This window comes from Spermophilus citellus (assembly GCF_964194105.1).
Source record: "Spermophilus citellus genome assembly, chromosome: 6".
Classification (NCBI taxonomy): domain Eukaryota; kingdom Metazoa; phylum Chordata; class Mammalia; order Rodentia; family Sciuridae; genus Spermophilus; species Spermophilus citellus.
Genome location: NC_138187.1, coordinates 134,035,085 through 134,059,219, shown reverse-complemented (window position 1 = coordinate 134,059,219; position 24,135 = coordinate 134,035,085). Strand labels below are relative to the sequence as shown.

The 24,135-nt window shown below is 36.4% G+C and overlaps 1 protein-coding gene across 12 annotated transcripts in view; it reads left to right on the top strand.

Moving 5' to 3' along the window:
* Positions 1–24,135, top strand: part of PPP1R12B (protein phosphatase 1 regulatory subunit 12B) — a gene marked incomplete at its 3' end in the record, with an annotated part of 222,463 nt that overhangs the window by 62,334 nt on the left and 135,994 nt on the right. For all 12 annotated transcript variants that reach the window (XM_081298885.1, XM_081298884.1, XM_081298888.1 and 9 more), the window contains exons 2-9: positions 3,800–3,930; positions 9,620–9,738; positions 12,352–12,511; positions 13,944–14,088; positions 15,637–15,711; positions 17,165–17,244; positions 17,888–18,027; positions 23,616–23,728. In XM_081298885.1, coding sequence (XP_081155011.1) covers positions 3,800–3,930; positions 9,620–9,738; positions 12,352–12,511; positions 13,944–14,088; positions 15,637–15,711; positions 17,165–17,244; positions 17,888–18,027; positions 23,616–23,728 — 963 coding nt within the window. The remainder of the gene's footprint in view (positions 1–3,799; positions 3,931–9,619; positions 9,739–12,351; positions 12,512–13,943; positions 14,089–15,636; positions 15,712–17,164; positions 17,245–17,887; positions 18,028–23,615; positions 23,729–24,135) is intronic.

Sequence of the window (24,135 nt, the reverse complement as noted above, 5' to 3'; positions counted from 1 at the left end):
CCTTTTGAAAAGTGCTCTGCTGTAATTTGAGTGTGCGCCCCCAAAGTTCATATATTGAATATTAATTCTTCAATGCAGCAGTTTTGGAAGTGGGGCTAGAGGAAGAATTTTGGGTCCCAAGCCAGGTAGGGCTCTTATAAATGGTCTAATGCCTTTCCCATGGGAAGGGATTAGGAATCTGGTCCCTGTTTCTCTAACATTTCCACTTGTCCTTCTACTTCTCACTGTGAGTTAAAGTAGAACAAGATTCTCACCAGTTGCCGACACCCAATCTTCACCTTCTCAGCCTTCGGAACAATAAGCCTAAATAAAACTCCTTCCTTTATAAATTTCCCAGGCTTTTTTTTTTTTTTTTTAAATAGCAACAGAAGATGGGTTAAGGCATGCCCACTTCCATTTTTTCACTTAAAGGCTTTTTTTTAGGTTTTAGTGAGTTACTCTGAAATGAGTTGACTAGACCTTGCCATATGGAATTGCAGACTCAGACATACAACATGTGACCAATGTAATGAGAAGCATAATTACAAAATAGTTAATGCCTTATAGAAGTAAAGGAAGAGTAAGGAGGGAATTGAAGTTGATAAACCTTGAAAGCCTCATAGAAGAAATTAATTTTTATAGCTGCTTTTTGAAAAAGAGACAGTAATGAACACTGGCTATGAGTCATCTGACCTCAAAAGGTCAAGTTGGAGGAATATATTATATTGCATCAAATCAAATCTAGCTTGATATGTTTAGCTAATCTCAGTAATTGTTAGAAGATTATCATATGGTCTGGGAAAAATTAACAAAGATGCTTTTTGTGACCAGAGTTAGTTAATTAAATTTTCACTTAATTTGGATCAAGCTTTTTCAGCCATGCCCCTGCTTTTGTGCAGGATTGACAGGAGGTTTATCTCTGGAAGGAATTCCCACAAACGCCCTTGGTGTGATGGTATTACTTGGGTCCTGTAGTTACAGGGGTTCTCTGGAGTTCCAAGGTCAATTCTTCTCACAATAATCTTTTGCTGTTTTAAACAGTTGCTCATCATCACCATAAAATATCCTTGGTATAGTGGTTCTCAAACTGTTTGATCTCCAGTTTCTTTTATAGTTAAAAATTTATAAATAAACCCCCCTAAAATTTATTCAGAAATGTGTCCCTATTGGTTATTATATTTTTTGAGAAATTAAAAAAATATATACTTTTTAATACATTAAAATACAACAGCCTGCTGGGTGTTGTGGCACATGCCTGTAATCTCAGTGATCTGGGAGGCTGAGTCAGGAGAATCGAAAGTTCAAAGCCAGCCTCAGCAACTTATCGAGGCCCTAAGCAACTTAAGCAAGACCATGTCTCAAAATAAAAAATAAAAAGAGGGGTGGGGATATGACCCAGTGGTTAAGTACCCCTGAGTTCAATCAATCCCCAGTGCCTAAATAAATAAAATAACAGCAGCCCGTTACATATTAGCATAAACTATATATTTTAATTAAAATAACTATACTTTTTAAAAACATCAGAAAGTGGCACTTTTTTTACATTCTTACAGATCTCTTTTAATATTTGCATCTAATCTGTTGTGACATCTTGTTTTACTTAAAATTCATAAAGAAAATCTAGTCTCACACAGATATATATTTGGAAAAATGAGGAGTATTTTAATAGCCTATTCAGACAATTGTGGATTTTGCTCTTGTGTACTATATCAAAACTCTAATTACTGGTAGTCTCTTAAATGTTAGTTGCAATGTGCAAGCTAATACCATATCAGTGGACTTGTTTTTACTCTGTCACATTAAAACCCATTGGTCAAGCTGGGCAAGGTGGTGCACACCTGTAATCACAGCGGCTCAGGAGAATTGTAGGTTCAAAGTCAGCCTCAGCAACTTAGTGAGGCCCTGAGCAACTTAGCAAGGCCGTTTTGAAATATAAAATAAAAAGGGCTCAGTGATTAAGCACCCATGGGTTCAGTATAAAAACAAAAAAATTGGATTAACTTGTATTTTGAATGTATGTTTTCCCCATGCCCAATTTTTTATTACCAAGCATTTGGTTATTTGGAAAACACAGGTTCATTGTGTTAAGCAGATCTTCCAAATGTAAACACATTATAATTCTTTATATAATATTAACAAACACACTTGTTGGTAGTCCCATTGTGAACATCAGCAGAATATTAGGAAGCTTTCAATTTCATGGTGGTAGTTTTATTTCGCAGAATTCCTATTTTCACTTGCATGGCCAAATTCTACCACTGACACAAATACTAGTTATTTTATTTGAGGTGAGAATATTAGTTATTTTATTTGAGGTGAGAAGCTCACTTTTTTCATTTTCAAGCCTGAGGAACAATGAGTTATCTGTCAGTTATTCTTTTGAGTAGAATTAGTGTTTTATGAAAAAAGTAGGTAGTTCATTTGGCAAATCAAACACATACACAAATGCTTTTTTTGCTTTTTTTTTTTAAAGAGAGAGTGAGGGGGGGGGGAGAGAGAGAGAGAGAGAGAGAGAGAGAGAGAGAGAGAGAGAGAGAATGAATTTTTAATATTTATTTTTTAGTTCTCAGCGGACACAACATCTTTGTTGGTATGTGGTGCTGAGGATCGAACCCGGGCCGCACGCATGCCAGGCGAGCGCGCCACCACTTGAGCCACATCCCCAGCCCCCAAATGCTTTTTCTAGAAACAACAATCATACTTCAGTTCCACAGAAGTGCTGCAAATATACTTCCTATTTTATCACAGAGTAATAAAAAGACTAATATTCAAGGATTTAGATTTAATAAAATTAGTAATTTTTACTGCCTCATCAAGGTCATTCTTAAGTGGAATTAGCTTTTTTGGTGCTGTTGCCTTGATTTCTGCTAAGGCATGAGCAGTTTTACCCAACATTGCTTTTGCATCATTAGTGCAGATGTCAAAACAATAAAAAAAGTATAAAATCTCCTAATATTATTGTGAAAATAATTTCGATTTGGTTAATAGATTTTTTCTCAGTTGAAATTTTGATTGATTGATTGATTATTTATTTAAAGAAGAGGGTCCATAGGTGAGTTTTTAAAAAGTGTCTCATTTGTCTGAATCCTGAAATATCTCAAGTGTTTTAGGACCATCTAAACCTGATATAATGATTATCTTTGTCACTATGAACCTTCTACCTCCATTTTGTTCTGTAGATTATCAAGAGAGCTTTTCGGTTTTTGTAGATCTCATTGCTATTTGTGACTCTTTTCTTCTAGACTGATAGGCCTAAAGCCTTTATTTAAAACCCTTCTGCATTCTTCCCTAATTTCTGGTAGGAGGTGGGCAGATAAGGATCCCTGATCATCTGTAACTATAAACATCCTTTGCCATATTGTTTGAAGCCATTCAGAAAATACATGAAAAAAATACATTTCTTTCGTTTGAAATGATCCCCCTTTAGTAATCCTATAGTCTTAAACTATAACTTCCTACTGAGAAAATTACATCTGATAGTATGTGATTATTTTCCTTTAAACTTTGTAAGCAAATCAGTACTTATCAAATTTCTAACATGCTTTCCTTTGTATATTATAATGATGAAACAGCTTACCCATTAGAAATCATTTTTACCCACTTCAGAAATCAATTTTATAATTAATCAAATTAGTACTATAAATAATAGTCCTATAGCACGTCTAAGTTTATAAGTCATGTTCTGCACATTTAGTTTGAAAAACATAAAAATTAATGTATTATCAGAACTGTTGGATATTGTCATGTCCAGAGTGGTGCCTATCACATAGTACAACTCAATAAATTATTGTTGAATAAATGAATGGACTTTTCTTTTCAGGCCTGTATTGATGAAAATTTGGACATGGTGAAGTTTCTGGTTGAGAACAGAGCCAATGTAAACCAGCAAGACAATGAGGGATGGACACCCCTTCATGCAGCAGCTTCCTGTGGCTATCTCAACATAGCAGAGTGAGTTTCTGTTTGGGTTTGGTAGGAATAACCTTCATTTCTCTGCTCATAGAATTTGGATTTCATAAATAGTCTTAATCTCTGTTATTAATTGCAAATTCACGAAGTTGACTATTTTTAAAGGCTAATTGATTGTATGTTTTACATAATTGCTAAATCTATAGTTTCTTAGTTGAAAGTTTTTGTTTGCTTTCATCTTCATATAATTTGTATTTGCTGGATTATGCAGTTAGATTCTGTCTGATGCACTTTCTGGATTCACTTCTGAAGAACTCTAGCAGGGCACATGTGTAAGCAGGCTGCAATTTTTTTTCTGGATGTCTTTATAAACCTGTTGTTTTTGTTTGTTTTTTAAATCAGTGTTTACAATGGAGTTTCATTCAGCCATAAAAAAGAATGAAATTGTGTCAAATGCAGGAAAATGGATGGAACTTGAGAGTATTCCATTAAGCAAGATAAGCCAAACTCAGAAAGTAAAAATTCATGTTTTCTCTAATATGTGAAAGCTAGAGTAGAAAAAAGGAAAACAAGTAGGGTGAGAATCTCATGAATCAAAGGAGATCAGTAGAGTAGAGGAAAGAGACCAGGGAGAGGAAGGAGAAAGAAAGGAAAATATTGGTGAATGATTTTGACCAAATTATATTGTTATATTGTGTGCATAAACAAATGTGTAAACAGATCCCACCATTATAACAACTATAATGTACCAGTATAAATATGGAGGGGAAAAAAATCAATGCTTAAGGCCTAGGGTTGTAGCTTAGTGGTAGAGCACTTGCCTAGCATGTGTGAAGCACTGGGTTCAATTCTCAGCACCACAGATAAGTAAGTAAAGGTCTATCAACAGTTTAAAAAAAATTTTAAAAATCAATGCTTAATACAAACAAAGGTGAAAATAACTGGTATGCTGGTATTTAGTAGAAGAAAGAACTTAAACATGTAGAACCAAGGAAGGGTAGAGATTGACATGTGTTCTCTACATTGGTTGAATGGATATGTTTAATAAAATAACAGTAGTAGCTATTAACTTCCATGACAACTAGTTGCCCCTCCCTTGGGCAGAAGAATTCTGACTACATTATGTCTGAGATATAAGAGGCACTAAAAAAAATCTCTCTTGTAAGAAAGAATGATCAGGAAGGTTATTTTTACTTAGGAAAGAGGCTTTGGTGGTTGAAACATCTTTAAAATGAAGCAATTGAGTATATTCTAGATGAGGGAAAATTTATATTGATACAATAAATTCTTTATCACAATGTTTGTAGTCCTTTAGAAATGAGATTGCTTGTTTTAAGGCCTTTTTCAGTGATTATGATTAGAGCTCCATTACATCTCTCTTATTTAGCAATCAGAAGTGAGAATGACATTGGCAGCTATATAGAGGTCTGAGAATAGCTTCCCACAGAATCTGATTTGCCCACATTTCCTGTGGGAGACCCTGTCTTGAGCCAGGGATGTTCATTGGGAGAAGTTAAACAAAGGGGTTCGGGGCTGGGGAAACAGTAGGCAGCATCACTGGGTTGCTTGTTCAAAGAAGCAGAGGACTGCTCAGTCTGAAAGCTGAAAGAAATGAATAGTGTAGTTTCTTGCCTCTTATTTCCTTACTGTATTCTAAATTAGTAAAAGTCAGCCACCTCTTTATCCCCTAGGCTGTCCCCATTTCAGAATCTCATAAGAAAGGCTTCCATTCTCAGCCTTATTCACCAGTGCCAGCATTTTGATGTCCAAGAGTTAAAGAGATTTCTTTGTCAAATAAATTTGATTTTATTTAATAAGAAATACAGAACATATTGGCCCTGCATTTTTGAGAATTGATTAATTTGTTCAGGTGGCATGTTTGTGATATTTGAGCTACCAAATCTCGTTACATTCAAGAATTCACTTCTTTTCATCCCCCTCCCCTCCACACATACTTTTCTAGAGGAGCTTATGCTTAGAATTAGGATCATTGTGTTGGTTGGCATCACACTCCTGTGAAGTTGAGTACAGATAAATGATTTTAATGAGACTTTTTAAATAGTAGTTATTTTAATTCATTTTTAAAACATAGTTCCTTTAGAAAAATGTTCAAAATTCAGAAATCTCCTGCTCAAATATTACCCTGAATGAAGTGAATCTATCAGTTACTATTTCTTCATCTAATTATTACAAATTAGATCTATGAAAGTTTGATCATGATTGACCTGATATAGACCAGAATCCATTGCAGAGCTGGAGTGGTAGTAGGGATGACCTTCTCTTTCATTATGCATATTGTTACTAGACAGATTTTGTTTTTACGGTCTTTTTTTGCATTACTGGGGATCAAAGCCCAGGCCCCCTGAATGCCAGGCAAGTGCTCTACCACTGAGCTATACTCCAAGCCCTTATTATTTTTATTTTGAAACATGATCTCACTAAGTTGTCCAGGTTAGCCTCCTAGTTTCTAGGATTTCAGGCATGTGCCACCATGCCAGACTGTGGCATTATTTTTTATATGATGAAAAACAATTGTTTATACTATTCAATTTGGCCTCAGAGCCAATGAAGAATGTTTCAGTTAAGATCAGTCCCTGGCCATCTTGTCATTTTTCTTTTTGGGGGGAGGGCATTGGGAATTGAACCCAGGGGTGCTTTACCACTGAGCCACATTGGCAGTCCTTTTTATTTTTTATTTTGAGAGAGGGTCTTACTACATTGCTTAGGGTTTCACTGAGTTGCTGAGGCTTGCTTCAAACTTACAATCATTCTGTTTCAGCCTCCTGAGTTGCTGGAATTATAGGTGTATGTCACTGCACCTGGCCTCTTTTTGTATCTTAAAGATCTTACATTTTGCATTCTTATTCCCAGGATCATTAGGAACTCTAATTTTTACAGAAGTAGAAAAGAATAAAAAGTAAACCGACTTTCTAGGAAGAATCAAATACATTCTATTTCATGTTCTGTGATGAATTTTTTGTCTCATGTTTGTACTCAGTATGGTACATCAAAAGGAGGTTTAGAGGTTATTTTTTTCCTCATTTCAGCTTAAGTTGAGGCTTAATATTAGTTAACTGGGTATTAGATTTTTAAAAAATATTTATTTTTGTTATAACAATATCTTTTTTTAAAAAATTTTTTATGTGGTGCTGAGGATTAAGTAGCTGGTTTGATAGGGCCTCAGTAAATGTTTGTTAATTTCAGTTAACAAACTGGTGCCTAAAATGGTGCCTTACCATTGAGCCATATGCTGACCCTTTTTATTTTGTATTTTGAGACAGGGCTGTGCCTCATGCATGATAGGCGAGCATTCTACCTCTGACCCCCAACCCCAGCCCTGGCTATTAGATTTTTATTATCAATAGTGTTTGTTTAACTTAGAAGTAGCAGATTGACCCAAGGGTGAAACATTTAGTTTGGCTTTATGGTTTATTGGGATGCTACATTTAATTTCCTTTCTTTCTTCCATAAAAAGTAGCAAAAAGGCCTTTTATCAGTAATGCATTAGAAAGAATAGGAAGGCTTTATTTTCTAAGGACATATATATTGAGCTAATAGTTATTTCTGAGCCTCTGGACACCTATATGGATCCTTAGGGTAAAGTAGATACTATTTCATAGGTTGACATTTATTCTTGTTCAGGTAAAAGTGTAAAACTAAAGAAGATTTACTTTTTTCCCTAAAACAGGAGAATATGGGAAAATAGAGACAGTGAAGAGGGCACAGTTTTGGCCCTCACATTGCTTTGAGTGCTCCTGTGTTCTCATCGAGCTGCAGTGTGGGGTGAGGGGTATGGGAGAGAGGAAGGCAAGAGAGAATTCAGTTAGTGAGAAGAGGCAAAGGCTTGAGAAGAAGAAATTGTGTTCCATCCAGTGGAGGAAACACTGAACTAAGGAGGAGAGCTGGGTGAGAGTGGGGTGTGTTTGGGAATAATAAGGGTTTTGTTTATAGTTTAGTCCCAACAAACATTTATTATGTGCTTATTATGTATATTATTTGTATTATGATTTTTCAGGGTGGGGGTATGTAAAAGGGAAGGAACCAGAAGAAAGGAGCCATTGAATATGGGGAAGTAAAAAAGAGAAACTGATGGACAGAATAGTGATATTTGATAGATTTAAGAGTGCAGATAGAGGGAGTTAACTCTGGAATTAAATAAGGTCTGTCTTCCCCTAAGGCTGTGAGAGAAGGAAGAAGACAGTTGAAAATCAGATGAATTGTGAATACCTTTAAGTTTTACATATGTGGAATTGATTATAAATTAACAAACATTTACTGAGGCCCTGTCAAACCAGCTCCTAGGCACTGAGAAAGCAAAATCATGGTTTTAATCTAATTTTTATAGATTTTTTTCTCCTTTGTCAATTCTTTGAATGTAGTGGCCATACATAGATTTTGGATGGGCATTACTGGGAGATTGAACCCAGAGGTGCTTTACCATTGAGCCATATCCTGAACCCTTTTTATTTTGTATTTTGAGACAGGGTCTTGCTAAATTGCTTCGGGCCTCGATAAATTGCTGAGGTTGGCCTCAAACTTGTGATCCTCCTGCCTCATCCTCCCAAGTTGCTGGGATTACAGGTGTGTGCCACAACGCCTGACCCATATATTATTTTTAAAAAATTTCCTACAGTGCCTAACGTATGGTTCTCTGACCAATGACGTTTATTAATTTTTCAATGAATTAAAGTCTAATTTGCAGCTTTTCTTTCCCTTTAAGTGTCTGTGAATATTTGCTAGAGCTCCCAGCATTATTTGGATTCGCACTGGCTCTGAAGTAGTTTATTCTGGAGAAAAGGTGAATTAGACTTGAATTCAAAGACTGGAGCCATAGCCTTTGCTATTTTCCAGCTATGTGATTTTGAGAAAATTACTTAATATGTGTGAGCCTCAGTTACTTAAAGGAGGATTAGTAATAACTACATTGCCTTCATGCCTAAGATTCATGATTTTGTGTGTGTGTGTGTGTGTGTGTGAGAGAGAGAGAGAGAGAGAGAGAGAGAGAGAGAGAGAGAAATCATTTTGAGAATAAAAGAGGACCCATGTAAGGTATTGAAATTATCAGTTTTTTCTTCTTTGGGATTAAGTATTCTATGTGGATTTAGAATCTCACCATTTATCATTTTAATGTTTCTTCTTCAGTGATTTAGTTTCCTCCAAAAGTACAGAAAATTTCACATACATGATTTGCTGAAGGGAAAGTTTTGTGAATGTATGATTTAAGAGGATTTGTGCAAATTTTAATGCATACTTATTTTCTGTTTTCACATCCACAATACTACTTAGTAAACTCCAATGTGCACTTGGAAGTTTTCATTAGATTTATTTATTTATGTTGCTTTTAGGGGCTCTCTTTCATTCCTAATATTAAATGCAAGGTAAGTCCTTTTGGAAACCCTGTTTGGACTTCTGAGGTGGTGGACATGTTTTAAAGACTACATGGTATTTAGAAACTTCTTGCTGTCCACTGGAATGAGAGAGAGACTGGGAGTTAGGTATATGACTATGAAAGAAATCTTACTATTGAGATTGCTCTTGTCAGGAAATGGAGAAACTTCCAGCTCTGATTATTAAAGGCTAATGAAGTTGAAAATTAATAATGAAACACCTTATTTGGGGCCATATTTAAAGCCCTGAAATAGGCCTTGCTCTACACAGAACTCCATATGCACAAGTATAAATTAATATTAGATTGACAGAGATAATATTCATCCTGAGTCTTGTTGCACAGGTATTTCATTAACCATGGAGCCAGTGTGGGTATGGTGAATAGTGAAGGTGAGGTCCCTTCTGACCTTGCAGAAGAGCCAGCCATGAAGGATCTTCTTCTGGAGCAAGTAAAGAAGCAAGGTAACCTAGAAACTATGCTGGGCCCAGAGGGACTCTCTGCCCCCTGTAGAACATAATTCTTTTTGTTGGTTAAAACTTTTGATTATCATATAACAGGAAAGGATTAGATCTGTCTGTACAGCATTAATCAACTACCAACATCATGTAACAACTCAACAAAAATAGGCGAAATGCCAAAAGAATGGCTAGTCATTCCTGGTTTTTGCCATTCTGAGGTTGTATACTCACCGGATAGGTAGAAGTAACCTGTGAACTTTTTTATCAGTGCATATATGTTGTTAGATTTGCTACACATTGTGGAGTTCAAAGAAAGGGATGGGATACAGTGTGGCCACATTCATTTTGTAACTTTGCATCTTTTTTCTTGAGAACAGAAGTTGATACTAGTAAAATATATTTATTGTAATTTCTGAAATGATCTTTATATTAATCTTAAAATTATTCTGGTAGTTTAATCAAGTTAGGAATATAATTTAGGAGAATATGCTCTAAAAAGGTTTTTTGTTTTGTTTGTTTGTTTTGGTAGTTTTAGAAGAATTCATTTCAGGGAATGGGGTAGGATTCTCCTACTAAAGGTCTCTGGGTTCTTTTAATTTAAAAATGTTGAATAACACTAGGCAGAGAACAGGAGAACAGGTCTTAGAGAATTCTGCTAGAACTGTCACAAAACTTTAGATGTGATTTGCAGTGCTGTTTTTGTTTTGTTTTGGGGGAAAGGGAGTTGGTAAACAACCAGACCCACAATCTGTAGTTTATCCCAAAGGATTTAGCTCCAGGGACCTTTAAAGCAATCAGGGCCATCTGACCATGCCCATTTGTTTACAAGCTGCTTTTGTGCTACAGTAACAGAGTTAAGTAGTTCTTTTTGTTTGTTTGTTTGTTCTTTTTAGTTACACATAACAGTGGAATGTATTTTGTGTATCAAACATACAGGGAGTATAACTTCCCATTCTTGAAGTTGTACAATATGTGGAATTATACTAGTCATGTATTCATATATGAACATAGGAAAGTTATGTCTGATTCTTTCTATTGTCTTTCCTATTTTTATCCCCCCTCCCTTCCTGACATTCTCCTTTGTTTAATCCAATGAACTTCTATCCCCTCCTCCTTATTGTGAGTTAGCATCTGGATATCAAAGAGAACATTCAACCTTTGGTATTTTGGGATTGGCTTATTTCATTTAGCAAGAGAGTCTCCAGTTCCATCCATGCCATAATTTCATTCTTCTTTATGGCTGAGTACTATTCCATTGTATATATACCACAGAGTTGAGTAGTTCTAATATACTAGATGGCCAGCAAACCCAAAAATATTTAATATTTGACCCTTTATAGAAAGGATATTGCAAACCTACCTTAAAATAATGATGTTCTAGGTCAACAACTACTGTTTTTATTGCCTTCTACATATAGTTTTGTGCCCTATTGAACTGAAGGCTTTGGTACTGTTTACCCTCCCATCTCACTCAGTTGCATCTTCTACAAAATGTTTTACAATTTACAGATAATTTTTTAAACAAACTAGTTTTTAAAGTAGTTTTGGTTTGAGAATCTACTTTTCCTATTTTGATTGTTGACTCTTCAGTTAAGGATTATACTCTGTTGGAATAGACACCCATATGTATGCCTAACTTTGTAGCACTGTTAACTCCCCTTATAGAGTGTGGAATTCTGGTCTGTTCTTCACCCCTTCCTTTCCCCAGATTAGACAGAGATAATACTTAGGTAGCTCCCAGATTTTCATTTAAGAGTAGAAAGGGAGCAGACCAAGCACAGAAAAGACTGATAATGAAGGTGGAACTCTTTGAATGGGTATGTTTATATTTGAGACATTTCATTATTTATATATCAGGGAGTGCCCCATCTCAGCCCTTCTTCATTGGCATGGGTATTGGAGAGTGGTTGGCTAAAGGGAGGAATTCTTGAAGTTCCTCCATCATGCTTTTGACTGTTTTTTTAGCCTGCAGATCACCTACTCATCTCTGAAGTATTATGTATAGCTTCAGGTCACTGTATTTTTCTGTATATGGAAACAAGCTTTAGAGATAGTTTATTTTAAAGTACGTCATACCTGAAACCAACATCTTTAATACTAACCTTTTGGTGTAATGAGTGGAAAAGAAAAACAGACAGGGATCAAGTATTTCAGAGTTCTAGCATCACTAATGTGTTTTGTAGCTTTAAGCAAGGCATTGAAACTTTTCATGTTTATTTCCTTATATGGTAAATGGGGATATTATACTCACTTCAAAGAATTGTTTGGAAACTGAAATGATATAACATAAAAGAACCTTGAAGTTTATAGCTTTGTGCAAATATTATAAGTAAAAATAATATCCCCTCTGATTTTTATGTTCTGTTGAAAATGATTTAGGCATGTTTCCTCAATGGATCTGCATCACATAATATTTAGCCTGATGATTTAACCTGGTAAGACCATTAATGTGTGTGCAAATTCAGCTGCTTTCCTAAATTTGATGACTATCCAGTTTGATAATTAAACTGTTATCTGTGATTATATTTATGATGTGTTTTGAATCTAAGGAAAATAACCTGTTAGACTTGAGTAGAGTTTTAGTAATGCTGGCTGTCTGATATATTACTTCTATAGGAGTTGATCTAGAGCAGTCAAGAAAGGAAGAAGAGCAACAGATGTTACAGGATGCCCGCCAGTGGCTCAACAGTGGGAAAATAGAGGATGTGAGGCAGGCCCGCTCAGGAGCCACAGCCCTCCATGTGGCTGCTGCCAAGGGCTACTCTGAAGTGCTCAGGTATTGTTTCTGTATATCAATCAGTAGTTTGGTTTACTGGGATGAGATGAGATGAGTTTTGAATGCCGAAGGTGAATTAGATTTTCAACTATGATGTGTTTCCTTTTTTGTTGATCATGCAGTTTTTTGTTCCCCCACCCCATATTTTGCTGATATTAGGCCACAGATAGTCTACCTCCCTCCTGCCATCCTGCTAGCTTTTCACTGATATGTATGATATATGAAAAAGAGTTAAGATACACAGACCTTGTCCCATTCTATGAATTTGTCATTAATTCCCCTGTAACTTTCTCCTCTTAGGACCTGCAATGCAGGACAGACCTATGATCATTTTGGTCCTTTTTGACTTAAATAATTTCTTGGGACTCTTTAGATCAATCTTACAGATCTTGAATATGCAGTGTCTAGAATAGTCAAACTTACATGAGGGATTTGGATTCTGCTATGTCTATTCCAGTTTTTCTTACATCTGTGCCTTATGTAGCTTTTGGTGCTTAGAGTTGAAAGGTTTTTCCCCAAAACGTGGGTTGCTGAAGGCACTGTGTGTGCCATTGCTGCCGAACTCCTTCAGTGTTCTATATTCAACCTAATATGGGGTTTCTAATAGATGTGGCAGTGTGTTGTACTCCATGTCTGTCCAAGTGTGACATCCATACTGTGCTCAATTCTTGGAAGATTTCTGGAGCTCCACAATAAAGGGCCTCAGCCAGCTCAGTGCAATTTGGGACTTCTGGAATCATATCTTTACATGTATAACATGGTTACAGTTAGATTAAAGCTTTAAAGTTAGTGTCTGCAGATACTCTTATAGAGTAGAAGGTATGAGATTCTGTAGTAAACCTATGATATTGTGGAAATACCAACCAGAAAGTATCCTGAAGAAATATGAGCCCTTGTTTTATGTTAATTTCTCCTTGCCCTGGAGAATAGAGAGAACATTCTATAATAGAGTTGTATGACTTGGTTAATTGAATTAGGTTTTTGTTAGTCTCAGGTACACACCTATCTTTGCACTCCCCTTATATAATATACATGGATATGTGTAGGAAATACCATACAAATGACCTTTTTGAGGGGCTCAGTTAAAAATCATCTATGATTTATGCTCAAAGAAGCAATTATGAAACCATAGCTATGCCTTAGAGGGCAAAAGTAATCATAGAATGAATCCCTGTAGTTCAGGGCTCAATTTGAAATATCAGTTAATTTGAAAAGCACCTACAGGTTGAGCATCCCTAATCCAAAAATCTAAAATCTGAAATGTTCCAAAATCTGAAACTTTTTGAGTGCCAATATAATGCCCCAAGTGAAAAATTCCACACTTTTAAAGCCCATAATTATTTAACATATTGTATAAAATGACCTTCAGCTTTTTTGGCAGAAAATTGTAAAATTGAAAAGAGAAATATAATATTTGGGGTTTTCTTCTTAGACTTCTAATTCAGGCTGGCTACGAACTCAACGTTCAGGATCTTGATGGCTGGACTCCCCTCCATGCAGCAGCACACTGGGGAGTGAAGGAGGCTTGTTCCATCTTGGCAGAAGCACTCTGTGACATGGATATCCGGAACAAACTGGTTAGTGAGTCTGAATCTCTAAAACGCAATGAGGTTGGTGGTTGAGTCTCTAGAACAAAATGGCCAGGTGACTGCTCTGGAGAAATGTGCATCCCTGGTAGCTGTGATGTTGCCCTCACCTGCCTGCCCTCACCCATTATCAACATAGAGAAGTGTTGCTACATGAAATAAAACCCCATTAACCTAGTGAAGCCCTTAAAACAAACTTGGCAAAAAAAAAAAAAAAAAAGGCTTTCAGAAACCTAAGGCCACTATTTATAGTGAAGTATGGAAGAGTTGATATTTTTCAAATCATTCTTTTAACAGCTGAGCTCTATTCACATTGTGTCATTTAAAAATGTTACAATAACAAAGAACTTTGAGTTTTGGCTGAAAATAGCCTTATTCAGCCTCACTTCAAGCATCTTAGAAGCCCTGAATTCCAATCCTTGTCTCTTAATTTTCTAAGAACCCAGAGATAATGGACTTTTTTCTTCTTTTTTCTTTTTTCTGTACTGGATTTGAACTCAGGGGAGCCTTTCCACTGAGCTACATCCCCCAGTCTTTTGGAGTCACAGTCTCACTAAGTTGCTGAAGGTCTTGCTAAGTTGTTTAGGCTGGCCTTGAACTTGGGATCCTCTTGCTCAGCTTCCCAAGTTGCAGGAATTACAGGCATGCAGCACTGTACCTGGTTTGGACTCTTTAATTAGTAGATGTTCTTATCTGCCTCACGTCTCCTTTGGGTCCTGGTTTCATTCTTAGACTATAGGTCAGAGTCCTTAATTGGGCTGATGTTTTCTAAAAGAGAAAACCTTCCTATCTGCCCTTTAGTTACTTAAAGGGAGATGATTTCTGTGACTTATCTTTGGTGCACATGTTTCTGAACCTCCCCCAGAGGTTTTTAAGAGCCCTTATTAAATTCATCATTGTAATTAAGACCTTTTTTAGAGTAGGTACAAGTAGAAGTTTCCCTTGATTATTTGCCAACAGGCAATAAACATTAGAAATGATGTGGTGATATTTCCTCAATACTGTTTTGTACATTATGAAACTCTCTGCTTAATGGGTTTTCTGTTTCTTATAGAGTTTCCCATGTAATAGATGAAGGCCTGTCATAAAGTAGGGTAGATTAATTTGGAAAGCATCTACAGGTTGAGCGTCCCTAATCCAAAAATCTAAAATCTGAAATTCTCCAAACTCTGAAACTTTTTGAGTGCTAATATAATGCCCCAAGTGGAAAATTCCACACCTTTAAAGCACACAATTATTTAACATATTGTATAAAATGACCTTCAGGCTGTATGTACAAGTTGTATATGAAGAATGAATGATGTTTGTGTATAGACTTGGATCCTGTCCTCCATGTATCTTATTATGTATATGCAAATATTCCAAAATCTGAAAAAAATTCAGAGACTTCTGGTCCTAAGCATTTTGGATAAGGGATACTCAGCCTGTATCATTGGAATCTAAGGCAGAAAGTGAATATTGCATAGTCCCTGATAAAATAAAGTTACATAATAACTGCTTCTATTTTCTATCAGTCATTGTGCCCCTTTTCTCTCCCAGGGTCAGACGCCATTTGATGTGGCTGATGAGGGTCTTGTGGAGCATTTGGAGATGCTCCAGAAGAAGCAGAATGTGGTGAGTCACTGTTTCATACTTTGAAAGCTCTTCTAGAAGTTTGCGGTCTACAGTGGGTATCACAGTTGCTTGCTTTTATTATGTCTGTTGAGAACTGAACTGGACATTTCCGCATTCCAGAGATATTCATTGTTTCCTTGAGGAACTATCAAGAGTCTGTTAGAAGAAAGTATTCTAGAAACCACTGTTGTTAAAGTTTGCTTGTTGTAAGATATCCTTGAAGCAGATGAAAGCAACAAACAACAACAACAACAAAAAAAAAACTATACATTTGAGTTCTAGAAAATGCTTATGTTCATATTAAGAGCTTTTTTTCCAAATGAATACTAGAATGCAGGACTCATAATTTTTTCTTTTTCTTATTAACTAAGAGTATATAATTTAAAGCATATTGATTATAAAGAGGAATATTTATCTTTCTTAACAAATATAAAATGATAAAACAGTTATTTGGTATTGGACAGTATTGGTCAGTGATTCATACTTATTCTAGATTCCATGAAACATCCAAAATTCAGTCCTCTTCTCCTTCCTCTTCATTTTAAATCTTTTTTTCATTTGGTTACCTGTGCCATTCTGCTTAGTGCTACACACACCTGGTGCCCATGCACAAACTGCAGCATGGAAAACCACCTCCAATAAAGAGATGAAGAATGAATGTGTCACATTTACTCCCCACAAAGGGGATGAGTAATTTGGTGAGGAGAATAAAGATCAGTGACCACAGGGTAGAATAGGAAAAAAAAAAAAAACAGTGGCTTTCCTGTTATATAGCAGCAACAGTCTTCCTAATATAAGATGTATACTTTGCATAATTAGGTTTTTAAAACCTTTTTATTCTGAAATAATTTTTCATTCACGAAGAAATTACAAAAATCATAGAGAAGATTCCTATAAATTCTTTACCAAACATTGTTATGTTTTTGAGCCTGGATAATATTGTCACTGAATAACATTTCTACAACTATGATAATGATTCATACCCATGTCTCCTACATAACTTTAGGCTCTAGGGATAGAATACATATTGTCTAGAGCATGCATCTAAATATCATTCTAAGGGCTAATTTCCCATTTTGGTACCTGTGTTTTCTTTAGAATTATTGTCAACTTATTTTAGTTAGGGATCATATAGAATTCTTTCCAAGTTGCTGCTGGCCTTTTGTTCTTCAGAAGCTAGGTTTTTTTGGGATTTGGGTATTTGAAACAGGAAGTTTTCTTGAAGCGTTAACACCATGTTTTTTCTTGTCTAATCTGGATGAGGATTTTCCTCTGTCATTTTTTCCTGAGGAGACCCAGCTGATGTGTTTCTCTTTTTTTCAGTTTCTTTTCCCCTACTTTAGTGAGGGTTCTGTCTTCTTCAGGATGATAGTGCCATTGGGTTCTTCTTAATACTGCTGATTTTTCACCAGTAGTCAACTTTTTTCCTTTTCTCTGTTTTATCAATTTTCAGCTTCGAAGTGAAAAGGAGACACGAAATAAACTCATTGAGTCAGACCTGAACAGCAAGTTGCAGAGTGGACTCTTTAAGAAGTAAGATACTTGGGCTTGAGGAATGGGTTCAAGCTGTGTTCTAATATGTCAGACTGACCCTGAGAATTTATATGGTGAAGAAACTTGTTTTAGTCAGATCATCTTCAAACATGTTAAAAAGTTTAGGGGACAGGGAGACGGCATTGATATGGGTGAAAAACACTGAGAATAGGTGAATGTGCTTTAAACTTAGAAATTAATGAAGACTGCATGCATGCAGCGTTTCTCCTATCCTAGCTTGAGGGTTCTTAGTCCCACCTATTCCCATAAATGCACTGTAAGTTCTGTTGTTTACCACTGTTTTGGTGCCTAGCATGATTCCTGGCATGTAATAAGTTGTGAGTAAGTATCTGTTAAGTTTTTGTTTTTTTATATCTACCCATCATCACAAGTCATGGTTTCCTTTTTTTCTGTATGTTGAACAGGCCAGATCTCCTCGAGTCATATTCAAGAGTCAATACTACACCTTAATCTGCAAAAAAAAAACAAACTCCAGAGTTCAGATGAACACATAGATATAAAGAAGGATTTAAATATATTTCTACTATTGCCTCTCTATATATTATAGTCTATAGATTTGTTCTCCTTATTTTACCTGTTGTCATTACTTCTGAATTACATTCAACTTGTGTCTTTAATTTAGCAAAGAGAAGATGCTATATGAGGAAGAGACACCCAAGTCCCAAGAAATGGAGGAAGAAAGTAAAGAATCCAGCAGCTCTAGTTCAGAGGAAGAGGAAGGTGAAGATGAAGCTTCTGAGTCAGAAACTGAGAAGGAGGCAGGTAATGCAAAGATCCTCCATTTCCACTGCTTGTCAGAAAGCTGGCCAGGCCTCAAGGCACTGCAAATTTAGTTTTCAAAGAAAAGAGATCAAATTGCTAGTGACAACTTGTTTATAAAAGCTGTGAGCTCTGTTAAACTATATCTTCCAGTTTCTATACAGCCATTAGTAAGGTGCACAGAGAATTCTGTGTGCAGGAGCCAGCTGTCCTAACCTTGAATTTGTAAATAGCATCAAGATCAGATTCCAAAAAGTCACTATGTCTCTTTGGGTCAAATACTTTTGATGAACTGGTGAAAATTTGTACTTAGTTCTCAGGTTAGTTTGATTCCCTAAACAGAATCCTAAAATCGACCACCCTCCCCAACCCCCGTCCCCCATCCTTCTCCTTATTATATAAGGTTCCTTCAGGTCCTGAATAGAGGATTAAGAAAGGAACAATATCATATTTACCTTTATGATTCTTTTTAGTGGAGGGGTAATACTGGGAATTGAACCCAGGGGCATTCTAACACTGAACTTAAACTCCTGCCCTTTCATTTTTTCAGACAGGATCTCACTAAGTTGCCAGGGCTGACCTTGAATTTGTGATCCTTCTGTCTCAACCTCCTGAATAGCTTGGATTCACAGGTGTGCACCACCATGCCTGGCTTATCTTTATCTTTTTTTTTTCTTTTTGTGTCAGGATTGAACCCAGGGGTGTTTAACCACCAAGCCACATCTCCATTCCTTTTTTTTTTTTTTTCTAAGTTGCTGAAGTTGGCTTTAAACTTGAGATTCTCTTGCCTCAATCACCCGAGTCATTGGGATTACAGGCCCTATATGACGTTCATTAATAACAGTACAGTCCTTCCCAGGTATTCTGGGAAATTGGTTTTAGGACCCCTGTAGATAATCAAAATTCTTAGATGCTTAAGTCCCTTATTTAAAACAATATAGTATTTGCTTATAAACTATGCGCATCCTCCTGTGTACTTCAAATAATTCTAAGTTACTTATAATATACAATGCAATATAAATGCTATGTAAATAGTTATTACACTGTATTGTAGGGAATAATGATGGGGAAAAAGTCTGTACATATTCAATATGTATACATTTTTTTTTCTTGAATTATTTTCAGTCCATGGTTAGTTGAATCCATGGAAGGCTAACTGTAATCTCATATGGAGATTCTTAAGTTTATTATTGACAAGACAGGAGCCCTAAAAATGAGAATGAGGTGCTGAACATGGTCAGATCATTAAGCTATAAAATAGCCTATAGGTTTGGTTTTGTAAAGGCCGGCAATCATTGAGAAATAATAAGCTGGATTTTACTGAATAGAAATTCAGCTGCAAAGAATAGTTCTCATAGATAATTGGAAAGAAATGGTAAGCTAAGATTTTAATTGCACATATGCCCTGCATTCATTGGCACATTATCCCTCCAGATTTGAGTTCATGAAAAAAAATGACATTTCCAGCTTGAAAACCAAGTTAGAGGGGAAGAGGCCACCCATTAAGTTTATAATGAAGTCTGTGTTTTCCTCTGAATTCTGTTGTAGCTGGACTACCTATAATGAAGATATTTAACTTACTCTGTTGTCTTGGCCCAAGCTTCTGATGATGTCTGGCTTTCCTGATATGGTTTCCGTCAATCATGGGAGAATATCACCTGTCTTCATGTTTCAATCTGAGGCTCACTGAATGTCACCAGAGGTTAGAGTCCATCAGTATGATAGAGAAGACAGATACCAACTAGGTTTGCAGTATAGGAGATGACCTTATATTCATTGAGACTTGGATTTCTATTATTAATCAGGTGTAGCTTGCTCTGGAAATGCTAGTGCCAGTACTTAAAAAGATTTATAAATGTGTTTCTTTTTGTCCTTTGTATTAGCTATTGAGCATTGACATATTGCCAAGTTTTCAGATATTACCCGGAATTAATATTGGGCTTGCTCTATGCTATATCTACTAAGGTATTAAAAAAAATGGGAGGGAGCTGCTTGAACTCCTGGCATTGCTTGTGATTTGTACCACCACCCCAGATCTCATTCCCTGCAGCCCATCTCCACACTGCTGTTGGAGTAAAATACCTACAACACCCTTATAACTATTGTGTACCTAATTCAAAACCTAGAACTACCTCCTCACTCCACCTTTGCCTATGGACTAAGTCCCAAATTCTGTAGCCTGGCTGTCAAGGCCTTTCATAATCTATCTCCAGCTGACCTTTCCAGTGCTACACACAGGCAAGGACATATTGTAGTCAGACCATATTGCTCGATTTCTTTAAACATGCTGTGATCTGTCCTGCTGTTGAATGTTTATTTGTACTTTAAAATTTATTTCAGGCCTTCAGATGCTTGTTTAGTGAGTTCTGTTAGGAGCTTTAGGATCTAGCAGATTCAAATGGTGATTTTTTAGGTTTTTCTGATAACTGAAATCTGCAAAGAATGGACCCCTTTTCTGTTCTCCCACCCAACAGTATTGCTCCCCTGTTTGTATCCCTCTAGCACCATGTTCTTAATTTTCTTCTAGTACTCATTGTTTTGGCTGGGAACACTGGGTTTATTATTATGCCCCCAGGTCTCAGCACAATGCCTGGCACATGGCAGGCACTCACATTCACTAAATGTTTTTTTGTTGAATATGTCTAGTAGGGGAATAGAAAGGCATATATACATGAGTAAAATACATGCCATGTGAGAGAGATTAATCCAATCATTCGTATTCACTAGTAAGAAAGATTATGTTTAGTTCAGGGAATTGTAATAAAACTTTACATCTGCAGTGCATTTTACTTTGCAACACACATTTAAACATTTTTATTTAATTCTCATAATCACACTCTGGGGTATATATCATTATCACCACTTTTTAGATTGAGAAATTGACACCATAGGAGGTTAGGTGAATGAGGTTTCATAGATAGCACATATAGTTTTGATCTGGAGCTCCTCAGAATAGTAAGGGACCAGTGCAAATTATCTGCACAGAAGTGAAATATGAAATTAGAAAAGGATGATATCCCTAAGGAAGAGACTTTAGAGAAAAGAGGTACAAAAAAGAATCTTGACATACTGTGCTTAGGATGTGAAGTGGAAGGAAGTGAAATAGAATCACTGAAGGAGGCAAAGAAGGTGTGACCAGAGAAATTGAGAAAAACCAGGATGCATCATTCTACCTCAGAAACCAGGAATGTAGTGAGAAGGGAGAGCTGAAGGATGACACAGCAATTAGGAAGTCACTAGTAATCCTAGAGAGCAGTTTCACTAGCCTGGTGTGGGCAGAAGCCAGATGGTTCTAGCAAGCTTCCCTACTCATTTCTGCAGTTCTCTGCCAACTGAAATTTCACTCATGTCCCAAATCCCAGCTCCAATCAACTTTTTCTTTATGGAGCCCTACCATGTAAATATATGGTTTTCTTCCCTCCCCTGATTCCTGTAGCTGTTTGTTTGAATGTCTGGTGTATTACTTTTTTCCTGATGTTTAATATTTGAATTATTTGGTTTGTTGCTCTTCCTTTCTGCTCTTCCCCCACCAGCAAGCTTTGGAAGCACTTGAAAGTAATGTTTCTTGATCGACTTGCTATGTACCATAGTTCCTAGCACATGGCCTTCTATTAAGGTGCTCAATAAATATGTGGGGAAAATGCAAGGAAATGCATTATACCAAAACCTTTCCAAATATTGCCTGTGTCATACTAAACTAATACTTGTTGAATTCATTTATCCTAATTTTAAAGACCCACAGATACAACTTTTTAATATGATATTTTTCATGTGTCTTATGTTGTAGTAAAGATATTAATTATATTTTGAGGTGAACATAAGCATTTTGATTAGAGTTTTTCTTTTTCCGCTTTTATTTATTTGACTTAAATATTTTGTGAATCAATTATTTATTGCTGAGTAAAAACTATCCCCAAACTTAGTGGCTTAAAACAAGAATACCTTATGTGTACCAAATTCAACGGATTGGCAATTTCAGAAGGGCTCAACTATATGATTTGTATCTCCTCATGGTAATGCTGGGTTCACTCATGTTTGTATAGTCAATTGTTGAATCATCTAGAGGGATGAGGTCCTAAATGGCAGGATGTTTAGTGCAAATGAGCCATGTGACTCCTATCTTCAAGCAACTTAGCTTCTCCTTCTTCATGTGGCAGATGCTTCAAAAAGCAGTCAAAGGCCAAAGCTCAGTGTATAGGCACTTTTCAAACTTAACTTTTGTCACATTTGCTAATGTTCCCATGGCCATAGCAAATCACCTGGCTAAGCCCAGAGTCAATGTAGAAACGGTATGGATTCATGGAGACATGATTTGCACAAGGGTATGGATTCGCCGAGACATGATTTGTTGGGAGCTATTACAGTAACAGTCTGTCACATTTGGCTAGTAAGCTGGATTTCTCAGGGCTACAGATACTCAGATAGTATTTAAAGAATGCCTTGAATATTCACAATAATTCAAAAAAATAACATTTTTTTTAAAAAATGAGGGATTTACTATGGCCAGACAATGAGCTATGCAGTTTTAGAACATAATCTCTAATCTTTATCATAATTCCCACAAGGTAAGACTCAGTGAGAAAATAGAGATTTAAATATAAGTATACTTTTCTAGTATCACACAGTTAGGATATAGCTTAAAATTGTCACATAATTCATGAGTAGGTTATTCTGAGGTTGTTTCCGGAGTACATAAATCAGAATCAGTGCATAATTCACTAGACACAGGCACAGTGGTAGTTATTTAGTTTGTAGCAATAAAAAGACAAGCTTTCTGATTGATAACCCTACCAATATGGACCACTCGTGAGTTCAGCAATAATATTATTCTGTAGCTCACCCTCCAATCCCTTTTTACCTTTATTTCCTATTGTAACCATAGGAATTCCCACTATTTAAAGTAGGCTGGCCATTTTGCTGACCATCAGATGTATGTCTTTTGATTTCTGAGCCATTACTCATGCCCTTTCTTCCTCTTCCACCTGTCAGTCAGTACTGTCTTCCAGCTTCCTCTGTGGTTCTGTTCTAGAGAACCCTGACTAATGTAGCAATTTTCCCTGTTTCTTCCCTCAGAGGATCTGCCTCCTCTGAAATTCTCTAGCACTTGTTGATCTGAATCAGTCACTTTAGTACCTGAATTTTATATGACATTGTGTTATTATTGTTGTAAAGAGTCTTATCTCTTTTGATTATAATTACCTAGAAAACAAAGTCTATCTTGCACTTTTTGTTTTTTTCCCTGCCAAGCAACCCCCAAACACATATTCTTCCCAAGTAGTAACTAATGAATTCTATATATGATTTTACTGATAATGTAGAAACAATTTTCACTTTTCATCTGGAAATTAGAGTTGGAGCTTACATAAAGAATCAGTGCATAACACTGCCAAAGAAACAAGATGGGAATACTGTTGAGTTTATTTTCTTCTGCCCACAGTGGCTGGAGAGTTCATCTTAGTTTGAGTTTAGTATTACATGGCCCTAAAATCTGTTCTGATAATAAGCCTTTTCTGTTAGCAGAAAAGAACATAGACACACAAAGGTATGGTTTTCATACTTGGACTTGTTACTTCTCTTGTTTTAAATAACAGATAAAAAGCCAGAAGCCACTGTCAACCATTCCAACTCTGAAAGCAAGAGTAGTGTCATGGAGCAGATACCAACACCAGCTCAGAATACCTTCTCTGCCTCTTCTGCTAGGAGAGTGAGTACTTTGGAATTATTTGGGTATTATATTTCACCCTCCTGCAATAATACATATTTAGAAAGGACTCAAAGATATGTTCTTATAAAACAATAAAGATATACTTTTGCCTTATTCCTCTCCTAGAACAAAATACCACACTGGTTGATGTAAGCAATTGAAATTTATTCCTCACAGTTCTGAAGGCTGAGAAGTCCCAGACCAATATACTGGATTCAGTATATGAGCCATGTGACTCTTCTGTCTCGAAGATGGCCACCTTCTTGCTATGTCCTAACGTGGTGGAGAGAAAGGGAGCTCTGGTGTCTCTTCCTCTTCATATAAGGGCACCAGCCCTGTTGGAGGAGAGACCCACTCTGTTGACCTTGTTTAACCATTATCACCTACTCACTGGCCCCATCTCCAAA